General features: G+C 33.5%; 1 protein-coding gene across 8 annotated transcripts in view; it reads right to left on the bottom strand.

Annotated features, from left to right (window-relative positions):
• Nucleotides 1-15756, bottom strand: part of POSTN (periostin) — a 33888-nt gene extending 18132 nt beyond the window's left edge. For 2 of the 8 annotated variants that reach the window (XM_021678355.2, XM_044913566.1), the window contains exons 1-10: nucleotides 15401-15584; nucleotides 13953-14051; nucleotides 9120-9184; nucleotides 7250-7407; nucleotides 5296-5460; nucleotides 4258-4404; nucleotides 3603-3744; nucleotides 2269-2481; nucleotides 1565-1699; nucleotides 304-452 (exon numbers count right to left, since the gene is read on the bottom strand). In XM_021678355.2, the coding sequence (XP_021534030.1) occupies nucleotides 304-452; nucleotides 1565-1699; nucleotides 2269-2481; nucleotides 3603-3744; nucleotides 4258-4404; nucleotides 5296-5460; nucleotides 7250-7407; nucleotides 9120-9184; nucleotides 13953-14051; nucleotides 15401-15519 (1392 nt within the window). In that variant the 5' untranslated portion in view covers nucleotides 15520-15584. Of the gene's footprint in view, nucleotides 1-303; nucleotides 453-1564; nucleotides 1700-2268; nucleotides 2482-3602; nucleotides 3745-4257; nucleotides 4405-5295; nucleotides 5461-7249; nucleotides 7408-9119; nucleotides 9185-13952; nucleotides 14052-15400 lie in introns of all 8 variants that reach the window. The other 6 variants (XM_021678352.2, XM_021678356.2, XM_021678350.1 and 3 more) reach the window with 5 other exon arrangements.
• Nucleotides 15757-16554: the final 798 nt, after the last annotated feature.

Here is a 16554-nt window from a genome sequence, read left to right as displayed (position 1 = left end):
GACTCCATAAATCAAAAGCTTATTTTAGAGGAGTTTCAGTGATTTCTAGAATTGAAATAATTAATTCTTTAGAACAGAAAGTTATTTATAATTAAATGAATGCAAATTATCTGAATTATTAATACTCACCACTTTTTGTATCCTTTCCTCACAGTCTTTTCATCTTCCTATGAATATTTACTATTACTAAAACCACATTAATAAAATTCTGGAAACATTTGTTGTAACAATATTCTCAGACAAGGACATTGCATTTGACATTTAGGCCAATGTGGATATTTTATCTTTTTCTGATTCACTTACTGTACGATAGACGAAGACTCTGAGCTGTTTGCCTCCAATGGTTTCGAGCTTTTGTCCGTTGTAAAGCTCATTAAGGCCAACTTTTACTTTCAATATGTGATTCTGCAGAATTAATTTAAGAAGCCGCTGATCCATGCTCAGAGTATCATCTATAAATAAATTCATGAAGAAAAAGGATTATTTAGAAAGCATTAAAATTCCTCCTGATAAGAGAAAATCATGAAAATGAATAACCCCTAATACTATGGATATTATGGATTTTTTACTCATAAAATATATGAGTCAACTAAATGCTCAAGGCTATGAATTCCATGCACCAATTAGAAACTCTGTGAGCTCTTCCATCAAATGACTGTAACATTATTCTAAGGGGTTCAAACAATGGATTCCATCTCTGTAACATAGTTTTATGTGGTCATTGGCAAAATTAAACTCTAATATTGGCCAAGATTTTGATATACATTGGTCATATGAAATACTACTGACAAATCATTTGTAAATTTATCTTTACTTCTGAAAAGGACACATCCACTGTCCTAAAGGTGGGTTAATGTCAACACATCTGAATATAGTTATTACAAAGAGGGATAATAGTATTTCTAGGAATTTGAATTTTTATTGATAATTTTATGTATCACAATTCAGCATTTGGAAAAATATTTTTAAAATAATACTTTTTAATTACTAAATTTTGCTTTACAATTTAAATATGTCTTTGTGAAATCATTTTTCCGGAAAAAGTGGCAGGTTACATTCATCTAAACACCATCCTTGAGGAGCAGCTACTAGATAAAATACTTATAAAATAGTTTACATCATAATATAAAAGTTATAATAAAACAGTCTCTTGTTTTTATTTATTTATAATTTGACATCTTATATCAAATTTTGAGATGAAAAATGAAACTATTTATTCTTAAGTATTATGTTGGTGTTAAATAAACAAATCAGATTAATTTTTCTTAAGATCTATTAATATAACCCTTATGTGTGCTGGAAATATGATTAGATTCATAGAATAACTGAATACCCTTAATTACAAACTTTCACTCCCTATAGGTTAATATCTATTATAATGAAATGTTTTGAAATGAAGGACATTTTAGTAGAGACAATATAGGGCTAATGATGTGTACCCAATAAATAATCAACACCTTGTAAAACGTCTGTTATTCCTTAATGCAAACAATATGGTGAAGAGAAAAGCTGTGTGAGGATTGGTGGGGGAGGGAGAGTAGGAATGACAGTGTCCAGTACATACCTGAAAATGCATTATTCACAGGTGCCAGCAAAGTGTATTCTCCATCTGGCCGAAGGGCGGATGCCAAGCCTAACTGGGCCACGAGGTCTGTGAAAGTGGTTTGCTGATTTCCAGCCAGCTCAATAACTTGTTTGGCTGTAAAGTAAACCATCACCATACCAACAATGTCATCTTTGTTATTATCATCATCCTGAAATTAGTAAATCAATTCTTGGCTCTTATCTATAAACTATTTGCTGCAATGACAATGTGATACGACATCCTGCCCTTCCCTAGTAAGAGTTCCAGATTCCTTTTTGGGGATTGATAATCACAGGGAACTTCAGAAAGAAAATATTTTTCTGGCTTCTTATTCTCATTGTCTTTAATTCTTTATTGCTTACCTCCTGTCTCTGTTTTGAGTGCCATAGCCCTTTCAGTTATCCAAAGCTGACCATTTGGTTATATCTTTCCTTTCATTTTCAAGAAAACCTGTGGTACTGTGAGACCCTTTATAAATATTAAGTGTTAGAAGCCCTGGAAAGCAGGAGTTCCTTGCGTGGAGAGCCCATAATTACACAGGCTATTGGTACTAAGTTCAGTAGGCTGTATTTGTGCTTCACATGCCTTTCCTTATACTACTCATTCATTTTTCATGGATTTAGTCTTGAGGCATCATAACTGGTAAACAGTAGTAGATGAAAGAATCTGAAACTGTTGCTCACCAGAATCAGGAATTAGGACCTGATCAATCAAATGGATGACACCATTATTTGTCACAATATCTTTTTTGTTCACCATTTTGATTCCATTTACTGTTATGCTGTCACCGTCACATCCTATCTCAATGGTGTTTCCTTCCAGAGTCTCAAAGACTGCTCCTCCCATGATAGCTTCAGAACACTGGAGAGTGTTCAAAATGTGGTACTTCATGAGAGCTGGAGGACAAATTAAAAGCAGCAAGTTTTGAGATCAAGGAAAATTGCACTAAACCCTTAAAAGACGTTTCACTGTGGACCCAAGTATTCCTAAGAAATACAATACACATAAGACCTAAGTATTGACTGAAGGTTTTTAAATTCTGTTTATGTTCTAGGAACACTTTTTCAATTAACTATAAGAACTATACAATAGAAATAGCTTAGCTCAGTAGGAAGTAAGAAGAGAAGTTCAGTTGCATGAAATGATTTGTGTAGTACTTAGAAAATGCGTTAGAGCAAGTTCCCACTATCATAAGAAAGTAATTTCAGATGTGAAAACAAGAAGAATGTTCCTGTATTTATTAGAGATACCTATTCCTAAACACCCAAGCAGCATCTTGCATTAGCTGCTTATAACAGAATAACTGCATATGATTTGTAAAGAGATTAATAGAGGGGGAGGGTAAGACAAATAATTCCCTACAGAAAACATCTGGAGAGTAGCCAAAATAAAGATGATTTCTTGGAAGATATCTGAAGGTATCTATCCCTCAACTGTATTATATCTATATCTGTATCATCAAAACTTCTCATTTTAAATTGGTTAAATGTATTTGGGGAGAGGCTGAGTAAATTAAATGTACTACTCACAATGTAAAATCTATTTGAAAGTAGAAAGGGAAACTAGAACGAAGCTCAATTCTGTGTATAACTAAGTAATAGCCCAAGAGAACCATGCAATTTTCTCAACTTAATTATACCTTTTAGCATAAATTTAGAATTAAAAGCATTACATAATACGTATATGATATTAAAATTTGATGATCTATTATTTCTTTTCAACAGTGGCCAACCTTTTAATGCCTGCTACTTACTTACTTGAAAGCAGTAAAAAAGAATGTGATCTTTATAATATACTTATTTTTAAATTAATTATTAATTATTCAATTATTCTGCTGACTCTTTCAAGGACTTTGTTTTTTTTTTAAGATTTTTGTGGTCCACTTCAGAACAAAAATTTTTCTTTGCCTTTGCTTATCAAAGCTGATAATACTGGCATGACTTAATCTTTTTTAAAAAAATTTTCTTTTCTTCTTGGAATTCTGGGAAGCTTCTCATAGAAGAGGACATTTTAGTACCTTCAGAAGCCACTTTGTCTCCCATGATCCTTTCTAGGACACCTCGTGGAAGTTTCTCAAAAGCCTCATTGGTGGGAGCAAAGAGTGTGAAGTGACCATCTCTTCCAAGGGACTCCAGTATATCAGAAGTGATAGCAGCTGCCTGAAACACAAATGTGCTTTTCAGAGGCTTGCACATTGCAAATCCAAAAGAAAATTACAATACACTTAACCTAGGTTGTCATGAGGGAGTTGATTCTATAGAAAATTATGGAAGTTTGCTTTTGTTAGATCTTTAAAATATTATTTTTTGGCAAAACCAACTGCGTCCTTGCCAACTTTCCTCAAACCTGTTTGTAAGAATTGGAATCCTGCCCATGTTTGTGTGACTGTAGCAATATCCAACAGTACATGTAGCTGAGATGGACACATACTAAATGCAGTAAATACACTATAGGCACGTAACTAAACTTTCTATATCTATCATGTCCACACAAGTATTATTATGTCATATGGGATGACCTCTTCAGTGTAAAATAAAACTCTTTTCATTTCAAGAAACATATTTGTTACAATTCTGCCATATTTTTAAAATAGCATTTTTATTGTTAGATTCTGACAGAGAAAAAGAAATTTCAATGATGCAAGACAATCTGCTGTTATTTCTTGTGCTTACCCTAAAAGATGAGAGGTCATCTTCTGCTTCAATGAAGTCTTGAATTGAGGTACCAATTTGTGTAAGGACACGGTCAATGACATGTACAACACCATTTGTTGCAATCTGGTTCCCATGGATGATTCGAGCGCAGTTAACAGTGACAACCTATAATTGTTTGGGAAAATCAAAGTGCAGAAATCAGAGCCATCAACTGACCACTGAGACTGTAAGACCATTATCTATTTTTCATTTCTACCAGTAAAGGTAACATGAAGAAGCCAACATTCTAAATGTAAATGTTGAGGATAAAGACATATATCGCTCTGTCTAAAAAAGAAACTAAGAGAAAACAAGACCAGTTGAAAACCCAATCCAGTTACACTTAACATACAAAAAGCATTTTTTTCATTTGAGTTATTGCTTTTTTTCTCTTCTCTTCTCTTTATAGAGATAGTCATAAACTATTTCAACTGCAGGTCAATGAATTACATGGAAAAGTCTATCAGCCCTAAAGTAAGTTCTGAGAGAGAGAAATAGTTATTGCACAAGTATAATCAGTTTTATTCCAGTGATTTCCCAATTATTGCCTCATCACTGACCCTTTTTGTCCCTGGAAATTTGTTGAAAGAGCCCTATGACCCTATTGAAAGTTTCCCACAAAGACTCTTACCTACACACACAAGAACCTAAATCAGTATAGTAGCTAGAGGAAGAATAAAGAAATACCATTCTCTGATTATTTTTTGATAAATTCTTATTTACTATTTTTTCTTTGGTTATTATTTTTCAAACACATCAACTACTAAAATGTCCTTTTTTAAGGACATCTAAGTCTACTGTCAGTCAACTGTGAATTTAATTTCCTCCTCCCAATCATTCTCTAGTAGAAGTCAGCCAATGAATTAGAAATTTGCATGCTCTAAATGTGAGGAAAAAGTATAATATAGTACTTACATTCACTAATATTTTACTATTTCTGTGAACATGATATAAAAGGTGTAGAAAATATTAAAGGTGATATTGCTCAGAAATGTATTTTTTATTCATGAAACTTACCCCATTAGGATAATGGTTAATGAAAAGCCCCAAATTGTTATACATTGAAGGAATAATCATGCCATTTTTTAAGTCCTTGGTCAACATTCTGTTATTAACCATATGGCTATGTAAAGCATTCAATAATTCAACATTTACATTGCTCTCCAAGCCTCTCCGGATATCCTAGGAAAAATTGAAATGATAGAAGTTTATCTTATTACAGTTCATCATTAAAATACTTATAATCACACTATGGGTCAAATAAGGAAAGGCAGCTATTCAAGGCTTGGGGATAGGCCTTAAAGGGTAAATAGGGTAGGAATAGTAGTGATCATTCTAAGTCCAGTTGCTGACACAGGGGTGAATGTTGGGAGAGCAGGTGTTGTACATTTGGTTAGCACATACTTTTATGTTTCTTAGATAATATTAAGAAGGAATTTTAGAAAAGTATGTGGTACGATAATGTGGAAAACTTTAATGCCTGAGTAAACTGGCAAAAAGGAGACACTGAAGATTTTGTGGCATTGGAATATAATGATTAGACTGGGCTTTGGGAAGGTTAATCTGGTGATAATGCATAGCAAAAATGAGGGAATTAGAGAGGAGGATGAAACATGAGACCTCGAAGACTAACAGTAGTTTGTAAGAATTAGAGCAGAAGCAGGATGACTCACCATTTTCAAGTCTGAACACTTAAGATAGGTACTGCCAATTATGGAAAAAAAGACAGCAGAAAAGCAATTGTTTGTGGGGAGAAAGAAAGTGGCACATATTTTAGATAACTTTTTGTTTAAAGATGTAGTGGTGTATCTAAGGAGAAATATCAAAATGGACATTAGAAATATTCTGCTGAGTTTCCAAGAACAGCTTCAGAAACAGATTTCATGGTTATATGCACTAAAGTGATAGCTGAAGCCATTAGAAGTGTATATAAAGAGCAAAGTCTAATTCCCTGAAGAGACTTTAATAAGACTCATTCTCAAGTGAAGGAAGAAGAGGAGTCAGCAAAAGGAACTAGAAAGGTGGTTAAGAGACGCGGTCAAGGACAACCAGCAGAGAGAGTTCTGTAATGCAAGCAATTAACCACACGGTTAATGTAGCAAGATAATATCTAGAGAAATCTGCCTAAGTTTTACTAAATATTATTTGACTCTAGTAGTAATTATCAATTCATCTTCATATCAAGTAGAAAGCAGGAATATACCAGTGTTACAGATTGGAAATTTTGTGTATTACAGACTATGCACAAAAAGTCTGAAAATCAAATGCGTTGCTTATAATACTTCATTTAAATATCCATACACATTTATAAATATGTCAATATCCTAGCAGCCAAGTATATTTACATATAATTAAAAATAATTAATTATATCTTTATAATATGTCTTATAATAAATTTTAAATTCCACTAGGCTTCTTTTTTTTTTTTTTAAGATTTTATTTATTTATTTGAGAGAGAGAGTGAGAGAGAGAGAGAGAGCACAAGAGGGGGGAGCGGGAGAGGGAGAAGCAGGCTCCCCGCCGAGCAGGGAGCCCGATGCGGGACTCAATCCAGGGACTCCAGGATCATGACCTGAGCCGAAGGCAGTCGCTTAACCAACTGAGCCACCCAGGCGCCCTCCACTAGGCTTCTTAACTTACCTTTCTATTACATATGTCATCTAAAATTCAATATGTTTCTTCCCAATCAAAAAGGAAAGAGGAAAGGAGTAAACTAGAATAATGATAAACACCAGTTCAGTCCACTCTTGGTTTGCCTTTTTTTAAACAGTCTATGAACCTGCTGGGGAGTTATTCCATTTATGGATGTATTAAGATGCTTTCATCCTTACACTTAATAACTCATTCTTTTATGTATCCTCATATATGTATAACAAAAAAGATATAAAATTTCTATTAATTTCCAAGTTAATAAACCAATTAAAATGAAACAACAATAAAAATGATGATATTAATAAAAATAATGAATTACAGAATCCAAGTTGTCCCAAGCCTCATTACTCGGTGCAAAGTAAGTGAATGATCCCTTCCCTTCAATCTCTTCTCTCAGTCTTGAGACATCGGAATAACGCTGTGTTGTGGTGGTTCCCACGATGCCCAGAGTGCCATAAACATGGTCAATTGGCAAAACTGAAACAATCAAGAAATGAAGAATTACTTAGGATAGTATTTCACGAATACTATCTCACAATCCTTTAAACTTTACACTAAGTTCCTCAATACATTTCACTGATAATTTTAGCAATAAAATTCTATGAATTATCAATTTTATATAAAAGTTGCCTTTTGAGGGCTAACTAATAAAATACCATTGAAAACTATAATTTCATATATCCTGTGTGTTGAGGGAAAATGAATTTTAAATTATCATCCTGGTTAACATCTAGCGTATGTAGGTGTGACTCCTGCTATGTCAGTAATAGTTCAATTATAATTATCAGTAAATATTTTGATTCACTGAAAAAAAAAGATGTTCCTCACTTCTCACTGAGGATGGCAAAGGTGATATTTTCTTTCATGTTGGCTTAAACTCCTAAATAGCATAATATTGTTTGGTACTGGGATATTAATCTTTATAGATTTGGGTTTCTGAAAGAAACATGTAGATCTACTTCTTTCAGCATAATTTCAGGAAGGAAATAGATGGAAGTATCTAATGCTTCCAGAATATTTCTCCTGAACTTCAGAAGAAATATTAATATATGAATGTGAACCTGAAAGTTGATGCAGCTAATTTATTTATCTTTTGACCCTATCTTATTTGAAAACTCATATGATTTGGATAATATCGCAGGAGAAATGGTTACTACATTTGTGAATATATAAAGATGAAGTGACACAATTAATAAATTATAAAATCAGGATTTAAAAAGACCCCAAAAAGATGAAGAAAACGAATCAAAATTAACAAGTTAAAGGTAACAGAGCTCCATGTATGTCCTTATGCCCAAGTGGAAAAAATAAATCCTAGAGAAAGGCCTGACTTGATATGAAGACCTGTAATTAATTTTAATTAATCATAAATTCATTATGAGCTAATGATAAGACATGGTTACCAATGACATTAACCAAAGTTCAGGGGACCCCAAAAGGGAAGTATTTGTCTTGATTTTATTCTCTCAGCTGCTGGGACACCCAGGGAATACAGGCACCAGTCTAGGATCATGTTCAGAAAGAAGATGACTGGATTAGAGGCTTTTTATGCATTTGTGTCCATGATGGTGAGGGCCCCAGAGTTTATGTTATATTAGAAGAACTGGGGGGGGGGGGTGATTAGCTCAGAGAAGAGAAATCTGTTGAGAAAGAGAGGTTAGCCAGAGGAAGTATGTGATGATTGGTGTTGAATATCTGAATGGCTGTTATTTCAAAGAGGAACTGGATTTTTGGCAAAATTTTTAGAAAATTTAGAAAATTTTTGGCAAATTTAGAAAACCAATTTTCAATATGAGGGAAGTTTTAAAAATCAGAGCTGTTCAATTACAGCAGATTATCCCTTCCCAACTAGTCCACTCCATGTTTCTAGACCAATTCAAAGATGGTTTTTGTAGAGAGGATTTTCATTCCTGAAGGAAAGTTGAACTAATTTAAATTTATGATCGATCTTCTGTTGTCTGGTCCAACATTTAGTGCATGAGCAGTATGTTTTAAATCTTTGTCATCATGATTAACACAAAGTCATGATTAACACAAGATGGTGGTATATCTTAGGATTTACCATGGTGCTAAATACACACACACACACGCACACACACACATTTGGCTTTTCTATAAGCTGAGCTATCTCAAATCTTTTTCCTTACACAAGACAAGTTCCTCATTTATTTCAATAATTGAAATTTTACCTGCTGGACAGCCTTTCATTCCTTCCATTCTCATATAACCAGGGCAACATTCATATAACACAGTCCTGTATAGCAGAAGAAATTAACATTAAAATGAGGAACTACATAGAATTCATTTCCATATAAACTTAGCAAAAATATGCCACTTATTGCTATAATTTATGAGACTCTAGAATTGATACCAAGTTATTTATATTAGTTTGATTTCTCTATGTAGTGTCATGACATTGTAGAAAAGTTCCAGGATCTTGAGGCAGATGAATGAGGTTTGGTTCCCAGCTCTGTCCTTGGTAGATGTGTGACCTTGAGCAAGTAATTTAACAAATTTGAGTCTCAGTTTCTGCAACTATTTAACATGGATGTGGTAACTATGATACCTACTCACGGGCTAGCTGTGAGTCTCAAATAAAAGGATGCTTTTAAAATCATTTTGTGAACTATAAATAGAAATGTTTATTAGTATAAGGTTATTAGGAACTAGAAACATTAGTAAATACATTAACCCATTCCAATCAATAAAAGCTATTCCACTGCTAACTAAAATAATATTTTAGGTTTGAATTGCCAATAGAGCTATTAGTTTGATCATGTTAAATACATTCTTTAAAATCTTCTACAACACGGGCGCCTGGGTGGCTCAGTTGGTTAAGCGACTGCCTTCAACTCAGGTCATGATCCCAGGGTCCTGGGATCGAGTCCCACATCGGGCTCCCTGCTCTGCAGGGAGCCTGCTTCTCCCTCTCCCACTCCCCCTGCTTGTGTTCCCTCTCTCGCTGTGTCTCTCTCTGTCAAATAAATAAATAAAATCTTAAAAAAAAAAATCTTCTACAATACAATATTCAAGAAAGTGCTATTTTTTCAAAGTTAACAAAGTGTATTTATATAAAGGTATAATTAAGGTAACAAACCAGAAAATTCAGCAAACAAAGATATATCCAAAATAAATTTGTTTAAATTACTCTATTTTGTGGGAAAATAGTAACCTAAAATCATCTATATAATTGTTTTTATTTCTTACTTTGTTAAAAATATAATCCCGATCTTCATTTTATCAAATTTCCATTTGACATTTTCTGGACTTCTTCAAAATCTAGCATAAATAGTATTTTTAATTAAATTTTACATAATTTTATTTGTTTGTTTCCTCTCAATAGAAACATGAAGGTGAATGTACAAAACAAAAATTTTAAAGGGGGGAATATTATAAGTAAAGAGGAAATACAGACCATTTTGTCATTTTTAATTGATAAATTCCATGTCATGCAGTTTAAGATAATTACTTACAGACTGATTATCTTTAATTTAGTAATTAAACACGCATTGACTAGTTCAGATATTATTTATTTCTGTTCTTTTTCTAGTTGTGATAATCATATTCAAAAAGTATGAATGAATGAGAGAATTTGGATATATTTAAGAAAAAGATCACTATAAGAATAAAAAACTTTTTCTTAGTATGATAAAAATTACAATAAACGAAAGCTTGTAAAAAGTAGAATTATAAATGCTTTAAGAAATGGTCTTCTAGGGGCGCCTGGGTGGCTCAGCCGTTAAGCATCTGCCTTCGGCTCAGGTCATGATCTCAGGGTCCTGGGATGGAGCGCAGCATCGGGCTCCCTGCTCTGCGGGAAGCCTGCTTCTCCCTCTCCCACTCTCCTTGCTTGTGTTCCCTCTCTCGCTATCTCTCTCTCTGTCAAATAAATAAAATCTTTAAAATAAAAAAAAAAGAAATGGTCTTCTATAGTTTAAAAGGTAAATAAGCTTTTCAAATTAAAGCCAGGTTTATTAATTGATTATCCACGATTTGTGGTCTTGTTTGTGATCTTAGATTCCTATTTCTCTATTTTCTTGATGTCAATTTAAAAAGTACAACATAACATTATTTATGCATATACATGTATGCAGTAAAATATGAAAGATGAATGAGAAAAAAATTTCTGGCATGGAAAACTGACTCAAAGATAATTGATAGATTAAAAAAATGTTCAAAATTAAGTGGGACATGCCAATTTCAAATTGTTCTTCAATTTTAAAATAATTTCAAAAATACTTGGTATTAGAAACATATGGAAAGTGTATGGGAGAATTATGCAAATCCTAAAAGGGCCCCTGAAACTATTTATTTACTTAGATCCCCATATAAATAAATGTGAATATTTGGATGCCAAAGGATTGATTCAGAATTGCTTACACGTTAGCTTTAGCATATATTGTAAACAATTTAAAAAACTGAGATACACATTTATTGGTCGTATTGATAGTACTAACTTGAAGTAAAAGAGTGAATAGAAGAGGAAATTAATGTAACAAAAATTTCTGTAACACATGCTAATATGAACCAAAGATTAGCCTTAATGTAGACAATTGGTGCACCAGATGGAATAAAATTCCAAAACAATCAGATGCAATTTCAGCTGATAGTTGAATAATATGGTTATCTGAGCTGATATTTTAAGAAACAAAATGTAGGTTTTTTCAGGAGAACATTTATTCTACACAAAACTTAAATTTCCCGCAGTGTTAGTAGGACAAAACAAGAGTAAAGAAAAATCATTACTATGCACATCTCTGAAAGTGGAAAACTTATCTTCATTTTCTGATTAGTTATCTAAAATCTCATAAAAATGCCAGCTGAAAAGAAGTATACAAAATACTGTACTATTTGGCCAGTATATGTTGTAGGAAATATCTTAAACTTAGGAAATTCATGTTTATCATCAGACCTGCATAATTACTTCCTTCAAATCTGCAAAGCAACTGTTCCACCAAAAGACAAACATTTCTGTCAACTGATAACAAAAAGTCCTAAAGATGTCTCTGGAAATGTTAGCAGCTGCAAGCAGATGGCAAAACAAGCATTCCTCTTGTCAATGTTATTGATTTGATTATTTGAAACTAGCATCTAGCATTTACATTTATTTCAGAGCACAGATGTAAATGTGTTTGTGAAAATTAAGCTACTCGGGGAAAATTAGCTAATATAATTTAACAGAGGAGACACTGTTATGTCTCTGGTAAAAAGCCAGGCTTCAAAGCAGGATTTTTTTTTTTTTAATGGAGAACAAGAAAGAATGTTGGAATAACCTTTGTACAAGCCTTGGCATCTCTAATATATTTAGATAGTTAAAGTGAGATTATATCATACTTTCCTAACTTCCAGGAAGGATGTGATAAAGATATCCCCTGAATAATTCAGAGAGCAAGTCCTTATGTAGTTGGTGTGCATTCCAAATATGCCTCATGGTAACCACGAATATGAAGAACAAAGGGAAGAGAATCCCGAGTCTCGGAGTTCCCAACTGGGGCCCAGCCTGCATCATGGCCAAGATCATTGCAACCACTGACTTACATTGTAATTGTGTGAATGACTCTCAAGTCTAGCAGATGTCTGCAAACTAATAAGAATAAGGTCTAGGCCAAAAAGTATCATCAGTTGAAACTCTATTAAGCAAATGAACAGGAACAGGCAGCAAAGTTCTGTGGTGTCCTAGATTTAGTGACCATGGAGAAGTAGAGTCCAGCTAAGGTTATATGCATTGAATACATGTTTTTTATCTGGAAATAAAGATAATCTTAGGCATTTTAGGTAGGCAACTGGTCACAACTCCTTTTCCCACCCACACATATCCATTTGTTTAAGTACTTTAAATTTAAGGACAATTGATATCATGAGTTACTTAGCAATTTCACATTCATCAAATCATTCTACCCCAAAAAACTCTGTAACTATGAAATCCACATATCACAGGTAAAGAAACAAAGGCTCCAAGAAGTTAAGTGATGCTATGTTTAGTATTTGTACCAGCATTATTAAATTAGGAATAAGTTTTTAACAATCCCTCAATCCTTCCACCTATTTAGGGTAACTAAGGTTTAATGATGATGTAGTAAGCAGGTTCTCGTTCAGATATTTGGTTCTCAAGGCATCTTTCATTGGGAGTGGAGTCCAAATTAATAGGAAGCACTGTTTTTTTGACCAGCAATGGTATCTCTAATTTTTCTGATATAGTAACTTACCGTATGACTCAACTCCTTCACTTTAAAATGAAGAACTTGGACCACATGGGTAATTCTCAACTTTTATATGCTCAGGATTGTATTTTCCTACCAACATTTATTGACAGATTAAATCAATACACAGTTCTATCAAGTAATGAAAAATATTTTCTGATTTTAAGTTAATCAGTGAAATATCTAACTAAGTAAACGTAATTGTCTATTTGGCTATTGAAATAGTATATGTAGTGACCGGTTTTATCACCTTTGTGGACCCCTGTGGATCTGGTAGTTTGGGATGGGATAACTGGATTAAATGAAGAGATGAAGCTTAAGTTCTTTCCTACTTCAAACTTCGATGAAAATTTTGAGGCAAACTGGAGTATTTCAGATAATTTCCAAATGAGTGTAGGCAAACAATAATTAGTGCTTCAAAAATCCTGATATTTTAGATCAATTTATTCTTCTGGCTCATTTTTTTTAATAAAATGAGGAAACTGAGGAAACCGTTTTTATAAAATGAGGCAGAGTGATAAGTATCTTAATCAAAAAAGAGGGCCAAACCAAGGGTAGAAACGACATAGTCACACACTGATTCTATACATCGCCATGTGATTGTTTCCTTTGGACCTCCATGACACAAAAATTCAGGGCTCATGAGAGGTCCACTAGCAGAGGGAGAAATGCAGGGAGAATTCCTTTATTCACATTTATGATCCAATTTTTGTTTTAAAGCTTGCAATTTGGGAGAGTATTTTCAAGTAAAATGGTGTATATGTCCAAGGAAAGACATAGACATCTTGGGGACTGGTGCATTAAGAAAAAGATGAGACTTACGTTTTCTTTCCACAGATGGCACCTTGGTACCAGTTCCTACAAGTGCTGAAGTATTTCTTTTTGGTGCCTAAAATCTGTTGAAGGGCACAGACATTTGGGCTGGAATACAGAAGGAAGAAAAGAAAGTTAGTTCCTAATGACAATGAGTTTTTCATATCTTCAGGTCAGATGGTTCAGAAAAAAAGTTAACATGCGGACTCAGTTTTCAAAGATGTGATTCTAGTCTTGCAAAAATCTGCTTCTTGTTCCAAGCATACTGAATCATCAGAAAAACTAAAGTCCATGGGAGAGAAAAATAGAGAGGAAATTATACATCCTTAAAAGGAGAACACCGGTGTTTCAAAAGTTAATCTAGGGGGTATAGCTCAGGGGTAGAGCATTTGACTGCAAAAGTTAATCAGGTAGGAATATTCAAGCAGCATTAAGTTCAACTTAATTTTGTTTTCATTCTTACTACTTTTAATAATAAGACAATCTACTGACCCTTTCTAAACCAAACATGTGCTCATTTTGGACTCTAGTCTGGAACAACGGACTCTGGAACAATGAGGAATCAAGAGAGGAAAAGAGACAGGTTTTTACTAGGTCCAAAGACACGATATGCTGTAATTTTCCAGGTAAGTAATCACAGAAGTAAATGAGTGCTAAAATTAACTGAATAATATGGCTGCACAAAGGAAAATCTATTTCTTTGAGTGGAAATAGTAGATCAGCAACATCCTCTGCCAGAATTTTAAGTGTCTTTCTCTCTTAAAGAGATAGGAAGTCTTATTTGCACTGTAAAGCAAAGGAACTTTTGAGCACTGTGAAAATCCTTCTGAGACATTAGAAGAAGTGCCAAGATCCATTTCAAAAAAAAAATTATAAATGGTTGGTTAAGTTACTAAATTATGCCTATTAACTTTAAAAATGCTAAGTTGTAGTTGAATTTATTCCAAGAAATATGTTATGTTTGTGAATTTTACAGAATGTAGAATTTAAAAGCATGCTTAAATGCTTTAAAATATTCAAAGAACATTAATCATTACTTAATTTTCATACAGAACTTAAATGAAAATTTCCCTAACATCATGTGAGATAATGCATAGTTTACATAATGAAAGCCCTAACCATATATTTTTAATTTTGAAAACCTCATTCAGATTTTTGGAAGGAAATAAAAGTACAAATAAATGAAATAATAATGAAATGCCCTGTTAAATGTTATCAATTAGATTAAAATTATATAATGCTTCAGAAAAAGCAATCATGTGCAAATTATTTTGACAGTAATTTTTAGTTTAAAACACATATACAAATCACAGAATACTCCTTTTTTCCTTTTTCTTATTACTTTTTGATAACTAGAAAAAAACCCTGGCGTATTTAAGGAACTTTAGAGATACTTATACATATAACAAGCTAAGGAAAAAAAAAAAAAGATTTATAAAACCTAACCACTGACTTACCCCTGATCCCGGCCCCTGATTCGGCTATGAGCCAAGATCTTGTCATAATGGCCATTGGCGTTTGCAGGGTTAACAACAACCAGCAAGAGTAGAGAAAATATGGGTAAGAAAGGAATCATCTTTAGTCTCTCCGTTGCAGTTAGTTCACGAAGAGAACTGGCAGTGGGTTTTGAAGAGCTCAGAGTTTATATACATGTCAGAGTCGTGGGAGGGAGCACTGTATAACCTGGGAATCTGAGCTCGCTCCAAAAAACATCAGCAACTTCAAGTTGGCAGCTAACATCCACTTTTGTTAGTGATGTTTACTGAACACATTGAGCTTCTTTTACATCTCATTCTGAAGAAGATATTTATTTTTATTCTTAAATTATTTATTTTCCTCTTAAATAACTGACCCTTTGCATGTTCATATTTCAGTTTTATTCTTTTGTACTTTGGAGGGGCTTATGGAAAATGGTTTTGTTTGGGTTTGAAGGACTCTTCTGCAATCCATCCCTTGCAGAGTATATGTCCCTGTGCTCAATGAGATCATTGTTTGATCTTATCACATCTCTCGCATTTTATCACATCTCTCGCATTTAGTTCACATCAGAACTGAAGGGTTATTATTTTTCACCAGAAAGCAAATGTAGATTAGGTTTGATAATCATAAGACAGTAATGGCTGTTGATTAAAAACAGATGTTGGATAGATTTAAAACTTGTACAAAATATGAAATAAGAACTCTAATTGCTGACGAAAAATATAGGAGAGACCACATGTTCCTTGCAATACTACTAAACTGGGGAGATCCTTCCCATTTCACTCCTCCTTTCAAATATCAAGGAGTAGATAGAGTTAACATAAATCTACTTCTGGCAAGTTTTCCTAACTCTTGAAGCAGACAAAAAAAAAAAAAACAGTTGTGCTTTATTGTTTTTTCATTACATACTTCACATGATGATGAACTTGTCTAGGCGGCACATCTCATAACCACTGGGCAAAAGCAGCCCCTATTGGAAACAAGTATTACTAATCTAGCTGTAATAGATTAAAGACATATTAAGAAACAAGAGTATTGCCAGAAATCTTCTTCCGATTTTTATCAAGAGTAACCGAAATGTCTTACTGCTACACCATGCGATTCCAATCCAAGGGAATATGAGCTCTTACCC

The sequence above is a fragment of the Neomonachus schauinslandi genome, chromosome 3, assembly GCF_002201575.2.
Source record: "Neomonachus schauinslandi chromosome 3, ASM220157v2, whole genome shotgun sequence".
NCBI classification, from domain to species: Eukaryota; Metazoa; Chordata; class Mammalia; order Carnivora; family Phocidae; genus Neomonachus; species Neomonachus schauinslandi.
The sequence above is the reverse complement of the archived record's forward strand: the minus strand, read 5'-3'. Positions and strand labels throughout refer to the sequence as shown.